Genomic DNA, 19,162 nt, shown 5'->3' with positions numbered 1-19,162 from the left:
ATGTTGTCACAGGCTTTTTAAACTTCCTTGTTTTCACCTTGATTGCTCTCTTTTTCCGTTTGAATGTGAGGTGGTGGTAAGCATGGGAAATGCTTGCCCTTCTGCCTATTGTTATCAGTTCTACCATAAAGCCTGAGATAAAAGTTTAAATCAAGAGGTTCAAAACGCTTTGAGTCAATTTACTTATTCTGCACATAACTGTATCTCTTTTAAACTCTAAAAGGTCTTAATTTGTCAATTTTGAACAGATCTGTCATGCTGTCTTACAAAGGATGTTGACATGTAAGTGTTTTTGTGATCTGTAGCTTTATGCAGTCACTGCCATATTTTCCCTGCTCATTGCTAAATCTCAATGCAGAAATCCTTTGCCAGGGATGCTTCTCCTCTGTTGTGCATAATACTTATGTCACTGATTTTAATGTGCCTCTGCTTTCCCCTTCGCTCTTGTAGAGTGAGCGTCTTCTAATGCTGCAGATAATTTCTTGCCTTTTATGCCAGTTCATTCTGATGCTCCCAGCTGCAACGTCAGGTTGATGTCTGAGCTGATTTTTAACAAGGTTGGTTGGAAGCAATCCAGTCTGTTGTAGCACAGAGGTTAAACCAGGAGAATTTTTTTTTTTCCTGCTTAGTAAATGAAACCTTGAATTTACAATGTTATGTGCAAGTGAGCTATTTTGCTGGTTGGCGGTTTGGATTTGCAGACTAATGTTTTGTGAAACTTTTTTTTTTTTTTTTTTTTTTTTTCTGGACAAACCAGGAGAATTTTTTTTTTTCCTGCTTAGTAAATGAAACCTTGAATTTACAATGTTATGTGCAAGTGAGCTATTTTGCTGGTTGGCGGTTTGGATTTGCAGACTAATGTTTTTTGAAACTTTTTTTTTTTTTTTTTTTTATGCTGAGCAAAGACATCTGCAAAGAGATCTAATGTCTGAGTGTAGTCTTTAACTGGCTGGTCTTGAGGAAGTGTTGTGTGGACAATGTGTCTGTTGTGGCCTGGGCAGTCCTGGCGCTGCCGCTGGCGGCTCAAGCCTGGCACTGCCCGATTTGTGTTGCAAATCCCCCTGCAGCAAGACTAAACACACACGAGGGTTAATGTTTGCCTCGTGTCACAGATGATCTTCAGGGTAAGTTGCTGTATCCGTGTTAGGGCAGAGGAAGCACTCACACCTCCTCATGTGCCCCGCACCGGTGTATTAATATAATCTGCCTGCGCGGCTGCAGCTACTTCCCTGTCACCTCAGTGACAGCTCTTTGCCACTTTTCTGGCTGGCGTGTTGCTGCAGAGGTTACTGAGAACAAGGATGCATCACCAGGACTTCTCCCTCTCTCCTGCCTCCCTCCCGACGGGCGCTGGAGCCCCATCCCTTAAACCCTGTCTGTAGATGCCTCGCGGACCTCGCCGAGTGGTTCTAAAAAGGGAAAGCTGCAAGAGAAGTGCTTTATTATTTAATATGTATGAATCTGGTATCAGGTGGCGCTTTAACAGTGTCAGTACTGGAAAAAATAACCCTTATAAACACCGGGCTCGGGGGATTTTGGAGGAAGAGAAGCAGGCTGCTGGCAGCCAGGCTGTGCTAACCTGCTCTTGGTTTGACCTTCATGCTTGTGCAGCCTGTGCTGCCGCAGACTGATTTGCAGTCTGCGTGTCTGAAAATGTATTAAATGAGTTTTATAATAAGATATTTTTGTTAGTGTATACTTCTGGGTCACCTTTGAGGGGGTTTCACTTAACTAATCCCCTGTTTTGAAGAACATGAGGATTCTTTATGTAAAATAATTCACAATTAACAAAGACCTTCGCAGAAGGACGGGCTGGATAGCAGGGGAGCACTGTGCTTCGTAATAATGATCTGGCTGTATTGAACTCCTGTGCCTGAGGATAAGTAGAGTTTATCTCCTTTTCTCTCTTCTCCCCTACTTAACCTTAAAAGTATTCCTCAGCAGCGGTGGAGAGTATTACACATTAACTCTGTCCACTGCTCTGTGAAAAGCATGTGAGGGACTGAGGGACGTCTGTTTTGCTGCCTCAGCTCAGTAAATTTCCTTTTCAGGGTGTTTCAGTAATAAACAAAACCAAACTCTTTTAGCGGTTAAAAGAGGAGGCTTTTAAAGGTAGGATGGGACAAGACACAGAAAAACTGCTGCTGCAGTGGCTGTGAAGCAAAGGGTTTCTCAGTATGTGGGCTTTGAGTGGTGTCTGCTGATGGTGAAGGCAACCTGCTGTGCAAGCTGCCAACCTGTTTGACCTCTACCGGTCATTTTGGGGCAGACCTAGAGTTTGAAGGAATTTCTGCAAAGCAAATGTAACGTGAAGCCTCACTACTGTTACACAAACGTGTGGCACTCGGAGCAGCGCTCTTTGTTTGGGGAGGGCGGTTAAGATAATGGTTTCCAGGGGTTGTTAATGCAGAGTTTGCTTGTGCAAATCCCTGCCTCCAGTCAGACTTCTCTCGTGCAGCTTTGCAATGTTCACACTCGCAGATGCACGGTTAGGATTGGGTTTGGACATTGAATACTAATTTCTGTGCATTTTTAGGTGGCTTAATTATTAGCACATTCTTGGGAAGGCTTTTAAATTGGTTCAAGGTTAGTGTTAATAGTTTTTGAGTCTGTCACTCCTGAAAAAAATTTGTAAGAATTTAATGCTACTGAATGGCTTCTGTACATTTCCCTAATTGGTTCACCTTCTTAAAGAAGCACAAACTGCTTGTTTCAGTTGGTTCCTGTGTTGTTTAGTGTGGCAACTCCTTCCATTTCCATTTCTCTCATTGCATTTTTGTATCTTTGCTTTGGGGTACAGGGGTGCTTGATGCTGTTGGTAAAGAGAAGCAGGAAGATGTTTCCACATTGCAAGCTATGAGGTTCTGGTAAGAAAAGCTATTGGCCTGAGTAACATCAGGATGAGTTTTTTATCCACTGTTACACTTGTTACTGAAACAGGATGAATGTTTCCCACACCATGTTACTTATGTTTAATATTCTCCTTGCTAATGAAATATGTGCAAGTGAAAAAAGTAAGTGTCAGGTAAGAAAGGTGTTCTGTCAGGGCTGGAACCAATCTTGGAGCATCTTCTTGGCATGTGCTGAGTTTCTCCCATCAAAATTTCTCACTCTGTTTTTTACTCACAGAAACACCTGGAAGGTGTGATCATCTTCTCCTCTAATTCCTGCTTCCCAACCCATTTTGGTTAACAACTTTGTACATGTCAAGCCCCTGTGCAGGGGTGTACATTTGACTCAAGTTTGTAAATCTGATAATTTTGAGTAACTGATAAATTTTTAAAAACGCATACAAAAAAGTACATATCTTTGGCAATTTGATACGAGAGATGCAAAAAAAAAATGAATCATTCACCCTAATCAGTACCTGGTGGATCATACTTCCTGTGTGTTGCCTCTGAGTGTTTCCTTGTCACTTACAGGCTGAATGTGTTCAATGCGTCAGTTTATAAAAGTGCGGTTCATCCGGATTCCTTGCAGCAGTTTTTCAGACACACCCTGACCGAGGTTCTTACCTACAACCCGTTGTTGAAAGGTAGGAACAGGCAGGGAGGAGTGACTGTCCCCAGGGTGTGTTACTGTGGTGTGTCCAGAGCTCTGTCCCACCCAGCTCTCGCTGAATGGAGTCCACCTGGAGGACCCAGAGCCAGAGAAGCTGCCCACCTCCCCAGCTCTTCCCCAGGGGCTGTAAAAGCAAGGTGCCAGATCAGAACAACAACAACAAAAAAAAGTTCCTCTGGGCTTTAGAGGGCTGTAGTTCAGGAGAAAACTTTAAATGGAAAATCAGTGCTTTCAAACAGAGCTTCAGCCAATGTCTCATGAACAGAAGTTTGGAGTAATGTGTGATAGCAGCCTTTATGGAGCAGATGTGGGAGAGCTCTGGCCTCTGGGAGTAGCTCTGGTCAAAGGATAAACTGAGTGGAAGAGCTAGAACTGCAGAGAGGCTAAAATAGTCTGCCCCCCCTATGTGTTTGGGTTTAAGCAGAAGACATGGCCTTTCCTTGCTGACTGGGTGTTTCTTTTGGTAGGTTAGAGATAAAGGCAGAAAGGCTTCTAATCTGTGATTCGTACTTGTGAAGCTTGATGTTTTTAGGAAGAAATATATTTGGGCTACAAAGATCTCTGGTAAAATCACCTTGAGCTGTGATGTGGAGCAGCTTACCCGTCATGTGGGAGAGCTGTGTCCTCACTGGCTTCCAGTTGATTGAGGAAGGAGATTCCTTGCTGGTTCCCTCTGCAGGCGTTGTGTTGGCCTGGGAATCCGTGACCTCAAGAGCAGCTTTGAGATGACAGTGCTGTAGTGAAATGGCACAGTCCTTGCTGCCACAGCTCGTGTTCCAAAGGTGAATGAAAAAGAAAGGATTTCAGCAGGCAGTTTTTAACGTATCTGGCTGTCAAAGCCAAAGGGAAATCTTGTGTGCTTCAGTTATGTGTTTTGGGTGTATTTTTTAAAGTCTATTGCTGAAGAGTAAACTTTTCTTTTTCTGGGTATACAGTGTCTGATGCCATCCATATGCAGAAAGAGTGGAGCTTTACAAGAACTTGTTCGCTGCTCACTACCTTGTATCGCAAAGTACGTCTTCCTGGTTTCGCAAAGAAAACTTTACTATGTTGGATTTATATTCATTGAAATACCTGAAATTAGATTAGTTAAAACCGGTATGTTCCAGTCGCGGAATCGGAACCAGCTGCCAGGAATTGTAGGCAGGATGCAGCACGAAGTAAAAAGTACTACAGGGACTTCTGTGCAAAGCTTTTAATGAGAACAAAGATTGTAATTGAGGATGTGAGTTTTCGCTGTTACAGAATATGACATGACTTCTGAAAGAACTGGAATATTACCATTTATTTTAGCCAACTCCGGTTCCAAGCCAGAATGATATTTGGCCCTGGAAAGCTGATACAAGAGATGCATGCAGAATAGCTTTTTCAAAAGTCATGCAGAAGACATGTTAATCTGGACAGTGTGTTTCTCCCTTACGGGTGGCTGTATGTCATGGCTGAAATCAATTGCTATCGCTCTTCCAGCTGTTCGTGGCATTCGGTGCGAAGGAGTCGATCTGCCAGCTGCAGCAGGTCCTGGAGACTCACGAGGTGAACTGGCAGCATGTCCTCTCCTGCGTTTCCACCCTGGTCGTCTGTCAGGCTGAGGCTGAGCAGCTCTTCAAGGGTAAGTCGGTGTTGGCCGGCCTGCGTGTTCATGTGCTGAAGAGGGAAACCACACCGACTGGTGCAGCAGCACAGTCGTTTGTAGTTGCTGTTTTGAGATTCCTGTATGGAAAACAACAGCAGAAAATCTGCTTTTCCATTCAGACATTCCACATCAGTAGCGACATGAATGCCAGGTGTTGTGTCTGATGCTTCTCAAACTTAGTGTACAGAGAAGAGCTGTTAATTAATTGGAGTAGTGAATACTGAAGCTTAGTTCTTCTATCTCACCTTTGCTAGCAGACCTTGTTTGTTAGAGTTCCTTACTGATTATCCCATTGCTGGGCTCCCTGCAATTGCAGGTTGATATCCTAGAGTATTTGACCATTGAAAGTGCATGAAAAAGCATGAGCAAGTCCCAAAGATTCCCCAAGCTGCAATACACACCCTTCTTTATGGGGCAGATGTTTTATTACAGATTTTTTTTTTTTCATTTACTGTAGAAAATTACAGTACAGTTGTCAAGAGCAAAGTTTGAGGTTACTCTTTTATGTTTCTAGATCTACTGAGCCATCTCCTGATAAAGGCCTTTGAGAATTACGATATGGAAAATATGATCACTGCATTCCTGATAGCTCGTCAGGCTGCTCTGGAGGGCCCTGCTGTGTTCATGCCTTACTCTGAATGGTTTAAGGTAAGACTAAATGGAACCTGACTGGTAATTTTTTTAAGTATGTGAGAAACCCGTGCATAAGGAGTGTTCTGCTGCACAGCGAAAGCCTAATTTCAGACAGGATACCCAGGAGTTAGAGAGGAGCTGGGGGGAAAAAAAGAGTAACAAATGATTGTGTTGGTATTAGGACTGATTTAATATTTATTACTGCCTTTGTGTCTGCAAAGAATATATTTATTTGACTTTCTCTGGTCTTCCCTTCTTTCATCTTTTAAGTCCATCTTGCCTTCTCTAGTTATTTGTCAGGAATGCAGACGTGTAATTCCTGTTACAATCATAATCTTGGATGTATTTCAGTATCTTGATAACCAGCACTGTTGTTATTGCATAAGTTGTGGGTTATTGCAGATGAAGCATTCCTGTTTCCTGGATGTTTGCATGCAGCCGTAATTGCTGTGTTTGACCCTATAGATAATTGGTCGTTAGCTTTTAGTTGTAAACATGTAGGTATTTTAGGTATGCAAATCTCCACATAATTTAAACCTGCAGATTCCTTTGTATGAGTTTGCAAATCCAAGCTCAGCCTTTGCTGATAGTGTTCAGGTTGTGTCAGAAGGTAACCTAATTATGTTCTGTATAGTCTTCAGACTGGCTTATTTTCATTATAATGCCCAGATAAAGCTGCGTAGAAACTGTCAGATTTGTGGTTCCTTCTTGAATCTCAATCCTTTGGTGTTGCCTCGTTTAACTCCCCTAAGTGTTCTCATGGTAGCACATCAGAATAAACTTTTGAGCGTCCCTGGCAGGCTTTCCTGAAAGAAACTCAAAGAAAACTCCCATAGAGACTTCTATAAACTTTCTCTGGAGACTTATCTCCAGAAAGATTCCCTTGACAGGAAGCAGATATCTGTAATGGACGTCTGGGATTTGCGTGCTGAGTTCAGTGCAGTGCTGGGGTGGGGATTTTCTCCACGCTGAAAGGCTGCCTTGTTATTTTCCCCATTTCAGGCTTCCTTTGGGAGCAGTGGTGGTCACCATGGGAGCAGTAAGAAAGCTCTGGTCTTCCTCTTTGAGTTCTTGTCAGAACTAGTGCCCTTCGAAGCTGCGCCCTACTTGAAGGTGAGAAGGTGCTGATAGAGATGTTGTTCTGGAGGCCCAAAGAGAACGTACTTGTGCCTTTGACTAGGTTCAGCTTATCGTTAATGTTGTTATAGTAATTGCATTACTTCTGATACCTTATTTCAGGGAGAAAAGATTTGGAATAATGAAGTACAAGATTCTTTGATTTACTTTACAAGAAGGATAATTTCTTTCGTGGGGTTAAATTTAAGCCCTCCAGTGATTCTGTTTATTTGTTGTTGTTGGGAAAAATGGCATGTTGGTGTCCATGAAAATAGTTTATCTTAAAACAGGCATTAGCATCTTCTTTGAGGAATATTTGCAGTAAATGAGTGTAAACATTAGCCAGAATTTTACACTGATTTCCTGGAAAAAATGGCAAATCTTTTTTTTGAATTTCACATTTCAGGTCCATATAATGTACCCGCCTTTTGTGCCAGCAAAACATCGGTCTATTCTCTTGGAGTATATCACTCTGGCTAAAACCAGACTGGCTGACCTCAAGGTTAGTAAAAATCATCTCTTTGAAAAGAGTTCTTTCTGGATCTGTCAAAACTCTAGCAGTGGTTTTTTGACCGCGTGCGTCTCTCTGTAACCTCACCCAGGTTGCTATAGAAGATATGGGGCTCTATGAAGACTTGTCTTCCACCGATGAATCCGTGCAGGTACTGCTGGGCTGTCCATCGGTTTTTTCATTGGTCATGACCCTTTTCCTCTGGAAAAAAGCTGAACTTATCCCCCTGTCTGCCATTCCTACCACATTTGAACGTGCTGCCAAATCTTCTCCAGCTTTAAGACAGAGGGGTTAGTGGCCGTAAATCTGGGAATTTCATGAAATCCCCAGATTTAATGAAAACCGGACTTACACACGGGACAAACAGGCTGTGATGAGTGTTCCATGATGAGGCTGCAGAGGAACTCAGTAATTAGCCAGCCAGCTACTGGCCAAGCAGCACCTACATTAGTCAGTCAGCAGCTGCTGTTTGAAGCAGGAAGGTGCTGGCTGCCTCTTGCCCATCCTGGATGTATAGAAAATAAATGGAGGATTCTTGGGGGGGAGGATTTAAGGGACAAAGGGAATCTCACGGTGTTGTATGGTGTGGGGATGCAGAGCACAGGTTTGGAGGACCTGGGGCTGCATTAGCTCTGCTGATGAACCAGCATGTTACAGTGGTGACACTTCCCTCAGTGGATTTGCCCCCAGTGATGTTGATCACATAGGAAAGCATTTTATATATATATATATATATATATCTTGATTCTTTTCAGTACAGCATGTCTGGTGGTGTATTCAAAGCGTGCCTATTTCAAGGAGATTTGGGGAGGCAATCTGCAGCCTATAGTTTCACACGGTGGTTCAGGATGAGTTTTGGGTAACAACAGTAATTGATAAGGAAGCATTGGGCTCTGTTGTTCCTTCCTATATATTAATCATGAGTATGGCAGTCCAGGGGGCCTCGTCTGTACCGTCAGCCAACTGCAGTACATGAAATACACCACACAGGCTGGTGACAGGGTAGTTGATTGTACTGCAATGAGATCTAATCCTGTGATGAACTGAAAGTTGTGAGTGAAGATTTCATTTCTTCCGAGTTTGATCTCTTTGTCCATTGAGAAACTGGCCCGGGTTCTTGCAGTTTTAATATGTCTTACGACTTGAGCAAGAGAAACGTGGGGCGGGAGTTCCTTTGCCTGGGGGTGTAGCAGCACGAGCTGGAAGATTATGGGTCTTATTTCCAAGTGTACAAACTAAAATACAATAACAATAAGCCAAATTGAGAACAGAAAAGATACTGTTCCCATGGGGGACAACTGAATAAACAACGTGACTGCTGTTAAGCAGGAGGACCTGCTGCAGTTGCTGTAGGAGGTGTGTACAGAACTCCAGGGGCCTTTGGGCTGTCCCAGAAGAGCTGTTATAAATAACAGCCAGGCTGTTTACTGAGGCAGGCTGATGGTTCAGGCCCTGTTTCTCCATCCTGCAGTTTTAGTCTGCATATCAGGTAGTTCTTGTTATTCAGTTGTGTTCCTTCAGTCACTTCCCTTCACAGCGCAGGCAACTGTTACTAACCCTGAAAGAACAAGCAGGGAAGATTGTCGTTGTCCTTGATTTCTCACAACATCTTTCTCTCCTTGTTACTTGCGTGAGCCAGCCCCAGGCCCAGGCACTTCGTGACGTTGAAAAGGCCCTTCAGATATTTGAAAACACAAGGAAGATCCCAACGTCTGTGATAGAAGCCAGGTACCATGTGCTTCTCAAGTCTGCCCATTTTTAGCTATAATAATAATATAAGCCAAATCCAAATCAAAATAACAAAACAAGGAAAATTGAGGATGTGAGCAAAGGAGGTTTTGGGAGGTTCTTCCTGTATTATCCACTTCCTCAGTAGTCATCTAAATAGAGGCTATTTGTGCAGAGTGGAAAGGCATATGCACACCTGCAAGAGAAGTCCACAATTGTTATAATAAATAAAAAGCAAAATTAAAGAAATGAATAACTATTGGCTAATCTGAGCTTGATTTGTCTGTGGTTATTCATATTTCCATTAATATTTCTTTCTTGCAGGAGCCAAATTAATTCTTGAGGTAATGAAATGGCACTTTGCGTCTTTGGCATCTATTAATATTTTGCTATATTTCTTTTCCATCTCAGTATTTTCAGGCGACCGTATTATACTTCCTGGTTTCTTCCTGCTTTGCTCAGACCACGTGTGGTTAGTATTTGTTTTCTTTTATATTTTTTTTTCTTCTTTTGATCCTCCCATTGAGCTGCGTGTTTGTAGACAGGTAATTTGCACCTAACCTGCCTGTTTTTCTTTTGCAGCTCCCTAAAACCCCAGATGTGTGCATGGCTTTTATAGATTCCTTAAAGAGGTATGGAGACTCCCCAGTGTTATTTTCTGTGCTTCTGGACTTTCTCTTCAGAACATTTGACTTTAGGTCAGATTATGGGAGGTGCTGACACCTTGTTTACAAAACGCTGAGTGTTGGCTAACCCTTGGCAGGGCTTCCTGGCCAGGCTTCTGGCTTGCAGGTTGTTGGATGAGTTATCATCTGTATAGCTCACCTATACAGATATCTTATCTGTAGGTGAATGTCTTCTGTAATTAGTCCTCTAACCACTCTAAAACCATTATCTAGAAGTCATCCAGTGCAGCCCTTTGACTGCAGGCCAGGTATATTTTTATGCAAACTTTGGATGATGCTGCCAAATATAAAATTCCACTGGGAAGATGAGCCCCACTGTGAAAAGCTTCCCTCTCTTTGGCAGAAGGGATGGGAGAAGGGGAAGATGAAACTTTAATGTCTGTTAATGCTTTATGAGCGGTTCTAAAGGGACACCAGGATAATGTCCCAGGAGAACGCAGCCCCTCTTGGAACTCCAGCTTGTCCTGTATGGGTGTTTAAAAGTGCTTTTCTGCATTGCAGAAACAGCTTTCTTTTAAATCCAGTAATTCCTCTGTAATCTATCATGAAGAAAAAGTGTTCACAGTACTGCCTGCAAATGAGGCATTCGGTCTTGCCTTGTCATTCCAGTCTGACTGTAAAAGACTGGATCATTTTTTAAAATTAAAGTTGGAAGAGAAGCAGCTGAGTTCTAGGGAGCCTCATGTAGTGTGTTTTCAGTATTGAGTGTCTACCCAGCAAGTGTTGGAAGTCAAACTTTGATCTCCATCACATTAGTGTTTTAGGTGTGGATACTGCATGTCACATAACTTAAACTCTTATATGATCTTAAACACACACTATATATGAAATAGGTATTAATGCATGCATTAATAATATATATATTATTGGTTTTGTGTAGTGTGTTACATATGTATAATACTTGCTATGAAAGCCTTGGCTATAAATTTCTGGCCTTCGTGTCAGGTGATGATTAAAAAATGCTTCAGATGCTCTGTATGCTTTGGAGCTTCTGTAATTACATTTCATGGCGTAGCTGTTGTTTATGCTTATATTTAATAAAGCTGAAGTTTGAATGTGGTTATGTGGTATAATAAATGTTTTTTTTTTTTTTTTTTTATAGAGCTGATAAAATACCCTCAAACTTGTACTCTACATATATACAAGCCTGTTGTGCTATGAAAGAAAAAATGCTGCAAGGTAAAAAATACATTTACTTACGGATCAGTTTGAAGAAAAGTTAGTATTTCCACTGATGCCCTCCTGAATTGAAAATTGTCAAGAAGTTACAGCTGATTTAAGTCTTTAATCTGTCTGTAAATATGTGCAAATTCTTTATGTCTTACTGAGGTATTGAAAGGTTACTCTCATAATGACTTTCTCTGCCTTTTCCTGCTCGGGTGGGATTTTTGCAGTCCGTGGGGAGCTGCGTGCTGTGCTGAGGCTGCAGATGATGCCTGAGCAAGCTGATTTAAATCTGGCTCGGAGGCATCTCCGTGAATCAGCGTTTGCAGCTCGAATGACTTCTCAGCTCCAGCGAGCCCGGGGTGCCAACCTGCTCTGCTCATCCCTGCTGTAGTGGCACTTGTCCTGCCTGAAATCACCACCGTCCCCTTTTAAGCCTGGCTGACTGGGGGTGACTGGGATGTTGGGAAGCAGGAGGGGCTGGGAAGGGATTGCAGGGCATCGTTTGGGTGGGGGGCCCTGCTAATTTCAGGTCCCATGGCTGTAGCCACACGGCTGGTGCAGCGTGTGTCAGCGGAATAGGTGTTTAATGAGCTCTGCTATCTCTTCCAGCAAGTGGGCGTTTCAAACACATCTTAAAATGGGCAACATCCTCACCACAGGTTTATAGGAAATGAGAAGGTCGGGCTGGTGAGCAGAGATCACCCCCAGAGCGTGGTGGGGACAAGTGTCCTCCGTGTACAGAGACGAATCTGTAATTGACTCCCACTTGGGGCACTTTGGGCGTTTTGAAGCTTTCTGGAGAGGCTGTAGCTGAGCGGCGTGACAAAGAGGTCCCGGGGAACCGCAGATGTGCAGCAGCCTGGCTGCTGAGGTTGTCCTGGCAACCGGCAGGGATGAAGGATCCCCGGGGTCGGCAGCATCCCAACGGAGCTCGGCAGGAGTCCTTGAATTGCCAGTGACCTCTAGTGGCACAGCCTGAGCTCTGTCCCTCCGTCCTCATCGGCCTGATCTGTGTCCCTTGCCTCCTAATCCCATCCCCTTCGTCCTAATCCATCCCTGGGGCTCTGGCGGAGACTGGATTTAGGGCAGGATTGAGCACTGGTCAGCTCTAAACCTGCCCCGCTCCTTAGTGCTCACTCGTGCACATAAAGGTGACTCAGCAGTCTCCCAACGCCTTGTTGCTTTACAGTGTGTTTATAACAACTATTAATTTTCACATTTCTTATTTACCTCTTTTCTTCATGGTTGAGTTATTTCTGGCCCACATACAAGATGCTGTTCCTGTAACAAACTGCATGGGTGGTTTTTGAGGCTGTGCTGTGGCAGCTTGTTGCTGGTGGCACTCTCTTTCTAGTGGTATAAGGAATTTCCTTTTATTTCTTCTTCTAAACAAAAACCAGAAGAGAGTAACACGTAACATCTGGAGATGTTGTGTAGTGCTGGGCTAGAGAATGGTGTCATATTCATGCTGTAATGTCTGTTGCTGTATTTTGAGACTGGTTCCAGTCTTTTGGGGACTGCAGATGTTTCTGTGAGGGGCAGAGAGCTAAAGCAAGGAGGAGGAAAACTCTGAAAGGAGAACTCTTTTTGCCTCTTGTCTCTAAAAACTCAGTTCATTTCTACAACTGGGAATAAACTCATAAATGATTTATCAAAGAGTAAGTTTTGAATGTAAAAAAACAAAGCTGTGTATATGGCAGATTGATAGTTTGGGGATCTGTTATGGTTTATAGAAAAATAAATAGTGCTTTTACAGAAAATGTATGTTGATATTTGCTGAGTGCGGTTTATGAACTGATGTAATGCACAAAGGTGAGGATAACGTGTTGCATTTCTCCCTTGTCTAGATGAATCAAAAGTAGAGACTGGCCATTCCAAAGAGCCTATTGAGCAGCTGGAGGCTGAACTGGCTGCTCTGAGGATGTTGATTGAGGACCAGGCTAAATACGAAGGTATGCAGGAAGGCAAATTATAACTGACTTTTACAAAAGTTGCATTAATAAAAAGTGGCTAATGCTCGCCAAAGCAACAGCTGTAGTTACTTACCACTGGTACCTGAAGTTAGTAATCTTTCAGACTTGTATAATCCTTCCAGCTGTGAAACTATATATATATTTTTTTTAATGTCTGATATATTTTTCATGCTTGAACTTCAGGTCTGTGTCTTTGTGACAGTTGCTTGGTACCACACTGATCTTTGCCGAGATGGGCAGTCCCACTCCTGGGGTTCACCCAGTGACTCAGGCCCCTTTTTGAAGGCTGTTTCCCTTCTGGTGTGAAAAACTATTCGTGATGTGTGTTGGTAATAGCACTGGGGGAAAAAAGTAATGCTTCTTCTAAAAGGAAGATGGTGATCGTTGTGTTCCAGCTAACATTTTTTTGCTCGTTAAAGCTTTTCATAACATACTTTGGGCTCTGATCAGTTAGAGTAGATATTTCACTTGTTCTTCCTGTTACGGGGAGTTGTAAATCTTTTATGCCTTCTGTCCTGCTTCTCCTCCCGTTACCTTCCTGCAGATGTGCCAGCACAGATTGCAGTGATTTCTGACAGACTGGAAAGCGTCTTGGGTCACAGCAGTGATGAGAATGAAGCTGCTACTTTGAATTCTCCAATCCAAGTTGACGTTGCTGCCCCCAGGCTGGCACCCTGCCATCAGAGTGTGAGTACCATCTGGCTCTCGGGGTGAGAAACGAGGGGGTTGGGTAGGTAAAAATGCATCTGGACAGTATGTGTGAAAGGTTGCTTTGTCTGTGGAAAGCAGGAAATACACTCTCCTTTTGTCTGCCTTGTGCACAGACTATTCATGTGTTTTAACCTCCCGGAAGTTGTTGGATGTCAGGTGGTGAGATCCAGAGATAAATTCTCTCAGAGCAAGCCTGTGATGAGCTAGGCTTTCTTCACCTTGTCTAGATGTTTGTTGTGTGCTGGGATCATTCCTGGGCTGTTACGGGCTTAACTTTCCATCTCTTCTTAGTGCCAGTGGATCTGTACAACTTGTGAACTTCACTAACCAATCTGTCTCCTTGTTTTAATGTCGGGGAACGTAAAATATACGCAGCACAAAACTAGATCAAGGTATCCAGGCTGACAAGTAGGAATTAGCAGTGTGTCTCTTATTCCAGGTGGTTGATCTTCTGCTGACATCATTCTGCCAAAACCTAATGGCTGCTTCCTATTTTAACCCTCCCGACAGGTAAGATGCAAGTAAAAGAGTAGGGAAATCTAAACTGGTTAATGTGCTAGAATTCCAACCCTTGTCAAGGGGCGAGGAGGGACTTCTGGCTGTTCATACCCTCTCTGCCAGGTGGGCAATAAAGCAGCCTGCTTTATTCTGAGTTTCTGTAATCTAAGAACTAATGCGCTTTGATGTATATGTGTAAATAAAACATGTCTCTCCTGTGTTGTTACTGATCTCTTCAAAAAAAGGTGGTGTTTGTCTCTGCTTTGTGCTCAATGACAGTGTATTAAAACTTTTCACAAATACTACGTGCTCAGGTTGGCATTTTCAGCTCAATGGTGGGGGACGGGGAATGAAGCAAATTCTTTTTCTCCAGGAATTACTTGCTGGCTGGCACCAGAGATCAGGAGAGGACAATGCTTGTCTTTTGACAGCGAGTACTGATGTGTCTTTGGGGTGTCTTTTTGGCACGTTCAGCGCTTTTGGCACGTTCAGCCTTCATCCCTAGTGCCATATCTAATATGAGATGAGTGGGGTATAACATCTAACACCGCAGGCACAGGGAGAGCAGCACGATACACCTTCTCTCTACCTCCTTTCCCCTCTTTCCCCTGGAAGTGACTCTGATTCTGGCCTGTGTTAATGCCATCTCCTTCATGATGCAGCAGAATTCTGTAAACATAATGGTTAACATGTCAGTGGAAAATCTCCTTGGAAAAAACCCATGTCCTTACAAGCTGCCTGCGATCCCAGCTGCTGAGGGTACCGAGCTGGGTGGCTGCCTCTCTGGAGCGCAGCGTGCTTTGGCAACCAGTGTGTCTTTCCCTCTCTTTTACACTGTTTTGCCCTGGAGCAGATGAATCTGTGTTGAAAAGCTGTACAGAAAAGTGGCTGTGGTAATCAAGAGCATCCCAGGAAATTGTTTCTCAGCCCAGCTCACCATCCGATCTCTTCTGAGAGTGTCTTTTTCTGTCAGCTGGGTGGGAAAGTACCTCCCTTCCTTCCTCTGTTTTGCAACAGGACCTTGTCATACTAATTCCTTTCTGCTCTTGCTTTGCTTTGTGATCCCATTTTTATTGCTCTGCCTCTGTTTACCTTGTGCTGTCTGTCTGAATAAAGCTGTCTGTGCCCCAGGCAGCTTCTTCCTCTCCTTGTTCACTCAGAGCTCCTCTTTGACTGGATATGATCAAGTATTTGAGGCAGGGCACTGGTGGAGTTTGTGTCTTTGTAGGGGTCCTCTGCTCAGATACTCCGAAAATTACACTTCCTTTGAGCCTGCAAGTAGAATAATAATTGTCCTGTATTTACAGACAAGTGTGGCTCAGGTTCACTGTGTTTAAGCATTTCTAAATACCTTTTCCTGTATTGGAGATAAAAAATAGTAGTAAAATGAGCATGTGGCTTTTGCCTTCTGCAGGCAGGGACCATGTCTCTCCTTGTTTGTGAAGATGATGTGTGGACACAAGAATCTCTTACCTGCCCTTCTGGGCAGGCTCTGCCAGCTTATTTATCATCAGGTTAGTTTTTTCAACCACAAATCCTATGGTTATAGTGTGCTAAAGGCTATCCTCGCTCCATTTCCTGGGCTGTGGGGCATGTACCTGTCTGGATTGCACTGTTGGAAGGACCTCAGGCATCCAAAAAGCCCCCACTTAATATCAGACAGGTAATACAGGCTTGCTCTCAGGAATGTGAGCTGGTCTGTTTCCCTACAGACCTGCTACTGTAGTAGATTAATGCATTCTGAGATGTATTTTAACAGAAGCTAAAATAAGCATGTTTATGAACAGAGTGAAAAGAAAATAGTAAAATGCTTAATTCCTAAGCTTCCATGTTGAATATTTCAGTTGTACACCCTTTTTAAAAATAAAGTAAGACCCCCCCCAAATCTGGGGTGGAGCAGTGAATGGCTTTCTTTTAAAGAAGTGTTGGTTATATTTCCTTTACACCGTGGTATTGCAAGGGTGAAATTGAAAGGCTGATGGAATAGATTAGTTATCATAGAAGCTAAAAAGCCTTGAGAGTCTCAAATTCTGGGCTGAATTTACAGCTTGTTGCTTCAAGTTACTGTATTACAGAAACATACACATTTTGCTGCAGGTTGACCAAAGATGGTTGTATGTTTTCAAGGGAGGAAGAAAACGTTTGATGTAACTGATGTCTCTGATCTGCTAAATTGATATCACTGCACAATGGGCAGAAGCCATGTTGTGCTCTTTGATTAATTCTGATTTTTTTCTGAGAAAGGTTGTTTTGTTACAAATGAAATGTCTCTCTCAGTTCTTTACCTGTGTTTGCCTTGCAGGGTCCTTCCCTAAACGATGCTCACATTTTAGGACTAGCAGCTTTTGTGATCCACTTAAGTGAATCCAGAGCTTTAATTCCTGAAGTGGAAGCCAATTTTGGGATTTCTCAGCCTGTTCCTGAAAAATTCCTTTCCGTTTCCGAGTACTGGAACTCCTTGCTCGTGTGCAGGACGGAAGAGTCGTTTGCCTTTTGCATGAGGTGAGATCATGTGTCCACCATGTCCTTGCTTCCCCGGGTGATGGGTTTAGGTTTGCCACAGAAGAGCTGCTGGTAAAGCTTCCGTGTTCCAGCTGAGTATTTCTAGAGCATCTGTAGATGTTTGTGCTGCGCTGAGATGCTACACAGAGAAACAGGCTGGTGGTGGTCCCATGTGGAATAGCATCCTGATGATTGTGCTGCCTGCTGGAGGAAGGACTGACCGGATGCTGTCAAAGGTTCTAGTTCAGTCTCTGGTTCTGAAATTTGTGCCATTAACATACTTGGGGTTGGAAGTGCACAAATAGAAGTGGTCCCAAAAGCAAATTGGTTTGGGACATGTTGGTTAAAAGCATATTTAACTCTCGGTCTTTGTTTTGATGTTGAACTTCCATGAGTGAGAAAAGATAAGATTGAACCAACCAGATAATGGAGTTCCTTTTTCTTCTCTGTCAGGTTTTGCACTGCAGCAGCATCTTATCTTATGTGCAAGTTTCCAGCCTGTTCTCACGAAGATTTGTGTGCCTTGCTTCCTTCTAGCCTTGTTAAAAAGGTAAAAAGAAAAAAAGTTTTGCTATTAATTAAGAGAAAGATCAGCATCAGTTCAAATTCCCACTGCAGACTCCTGTGCAACTACAGCTTGTACAAAGAAAACTATATAAAAATGCATCTTTGTACCTTCCAATCTTACCATCTTGTGTATTTGCTTGTTTGGCAGCTTCACACAACCAGAGGTTGCTCTGGGCCTTTGTTTTTTTGTGGTGGAAATGTGCAGGGTTTTTTATGTCTTCGTTTTAGCTGCAGTACATTGTGCCACGGCTGTGTTTGGAAGCTCGGGGAATCCTGTGCAAGGAGGGTAATACTGACCTAATCTGGAATTCCCCATCATGTCCCTCTCTAAACTACAAAAGAGCCAGTCTCTGTTTATGGAAGCAAGCGCGCTTTCAAGAGCTCTTGAAGGAAAAAGCATTCCAGGTATAATTCTTTTCCATGACTTAAGTTCACACTGTAATTCTCATTTTTCAGATCTGCCTTTTGCAATATCCTTATTGGTGATAAAAAGCCTCTTGTAAAAACTTAAAGGCCTGGAAAGTTGGTCTGACAGTTGGAAGATGTCACCTGTGCCAGGTTATGCGCTCAATGTTATTTGCAGATTTCAACAGTTATGATAAGTTAGAAATAGAAAACTAGAGGTAAAGCTTTTGTGTCCTATTTATTGCAAAAGCAGAAAGGAAGATAGACCATATCAGTAAGAAAATGATTTGGAACTTTAGAGAAAAGACCTGTCTGTAACCTTAGCTTCCCACTGAGTACTGTCTATGAAGTGATGGTGAGTCAAATAACTGAAAATACTCGCTTGCTTTTTTTGGAGCTTTGTCTAAATGTCAATGTTCTCCTCAACCACCTGTGTAGCTTGGGTTGTTTGGCTCTGCCTTGCTGTGAAGCAGGTTAACATCTCAGATATTCTCTTTATACCATCCGTGCAATGTATCTGATTTGACAGGATTTCTTTTTTTAACCTAGTTTATATAAAACCAGTTTGTCTTTGTGCAGAGGAGTTTGTCATGTTACTAGAATGACTCTCTGTGCTTGGCTAGCTTGATGTACAGGGCTAAAATACCTTTGTGTTATAACCTTTCTTTGATGCTTACACCAGTCTGTCTGACTATGGTGCTTTGTTCATTTCAGCATTTATTTCTAGTAACATACATTCATTCTGGTATCTAGACTTTAAGAAGTGTTTGGAAATGTCAAAGGACTGTGTGTGGCTGTGTGAGAGATGCTTTATAGGCTTGCTTTCAATAATTTTTGAATGCCAGTGGGGTTTTAGTTTAGATTTCTTGCAAGGGAAAAAGTCCAGGAACTTCCTTGGGTTGATGTTTCCTGTTTTATGTCTCTTAATCTCCATGGGATTGTGTCTGGGTGTGGGTGAAGGTGGGTTGTATGTGGGGAAGAAGGTGGCTGTTCTGCACAAGTCACTTGCCTTGCTGGTCTGCCTTCTTACCGAAAGCGTGGCTTTTCCCAGTTGTCTTTCAGAGAGTGGCTGCTGCTGGAGCTGGAAGTGTACCCTGAGAAGGATATTCTCTCTGCTTCAGAAAGGTAAGTGCAGAGGGGCTCTGCTGAAAAGGGAGTAGTTCCACAGTCTTTCCCACTCAAATTAGGAAAAAGCCTTGAAGATCAGGAAGTTAACAACAGAAGTAAATAAACAAGCTGCTGTGGGACACCAATGCCTGTCGACTGCTACAGTTTGTCCAGAGTTCAAGCAGTGCTAGAATGAGGCGTGTGTTTTAAATTGAAGTTCACCAAGATAACCTCTGGCCTGTGTGTGTAGTCCTTCCAATTAACTTCTCACAAAACCTCCCCGTTTACAGAAGCGAGAGATGCCTGACATCAGGGCATGTGGTATCTGGTGCAGGGCTCTTCCTAAATCTGCACTGATGTGGGT

General features: G+C 43.0%; 1 protein-coding gene across 2 annotated transcripts in view; it reads left to right on the top strand.

The window, feature by feature from the left end:
* The window catches only part of FANCA (Fanconi anemia complementation group A), a 37,400-nt gene that overhangs the window by 8,069 nt on the left and 10,169 nt on the right, over positions 1–19,162 (top strand). For both annotated transcript variants that reach the window (XM_014942508.1, XM_014942507.1), the window contains exons 9-29: positions 249–282; positions 2,801–2,867; positions 3,423–3,535; positions 4,497–4,573; positions 5,029–5,170; positions 5,709–5,842; positions 6,830–6,940; positions 7,350–7,445; positions 7,546–7,605; positions 9,094–9,182; positions 9,594–9,654; positions 9,765–9,814; positions 10,971–11,047; positions 12,883–12,987; positions 13,553–13,695; positions 14,159–14,229; positions 15,632–15,731; positions 16,520–16,719; positions 17,173–17,269; positions 17,515–17,691; positions 18,743–18,816. In XM_014942508.1, the coding sequence (XP_014797994.1) occupies positions 249–282; positions 2,801–2,867; positions 3,423–3,535; positions 4,497–4,573; positions 5,029–5,170; positions 5,709–5,842; positions 6,830–6,940; positions 7,350–7,445; positions 7,546–7,605; positions 9,094–9,182; positions 9,594–9,654; positions 9,765–9,814; positions 10,971–11,047; positions 12,883–12,987; positions 13,553–13,695; positions 14,159–14,229; positions 15,632–15,731; positions 16,520–16,719; positions 17,173–17,269; positions 17,515–17,691; positions 18,743–18,816 (2,078 nt within the window). The remainder of the gene's footprint in view (positions 1–248; positions 283–2,800; positions 2,868–3,422; positions 3,536–4,496; positions 4,574–5,028; positions 5,171–5,708; positions 5,843–6,829; positions 6,941–7,349; positions 7,446–7,545; positions 7,606–9,093; positions 9,183–9,593; positions 9,655–9,764; positions 9,815–10,970; positions 11,048–12,882; positions 12,988–13,552; positions 13,696–14,158; positions 14,230–15,631; positions 15,732–16,519; positions 16,720–17,172; positions 17,270–17,514; positions 17,692–18,742; positions 18,817–19,162) is intronic.

The sequence above is a fragment of the Calidris pugnax genome, unplaced genomic scaffold, assembly GCF_001431845.1.
Source record: "Calidris pugnax isolate Ruff unplaced genomic scaffold, ASM143184v1 scaffold28, whole genome shotgun sequence".
Taxonomy (NCBI): Eukaryota; Metazoa; Chordata; class Aves; order Charadriiformes; family Scolopacidae; genus Calidris; species Calidris pugnax.
This window is presented reverse-complemented; position numbering and strand designations above follow the sequence as displayed.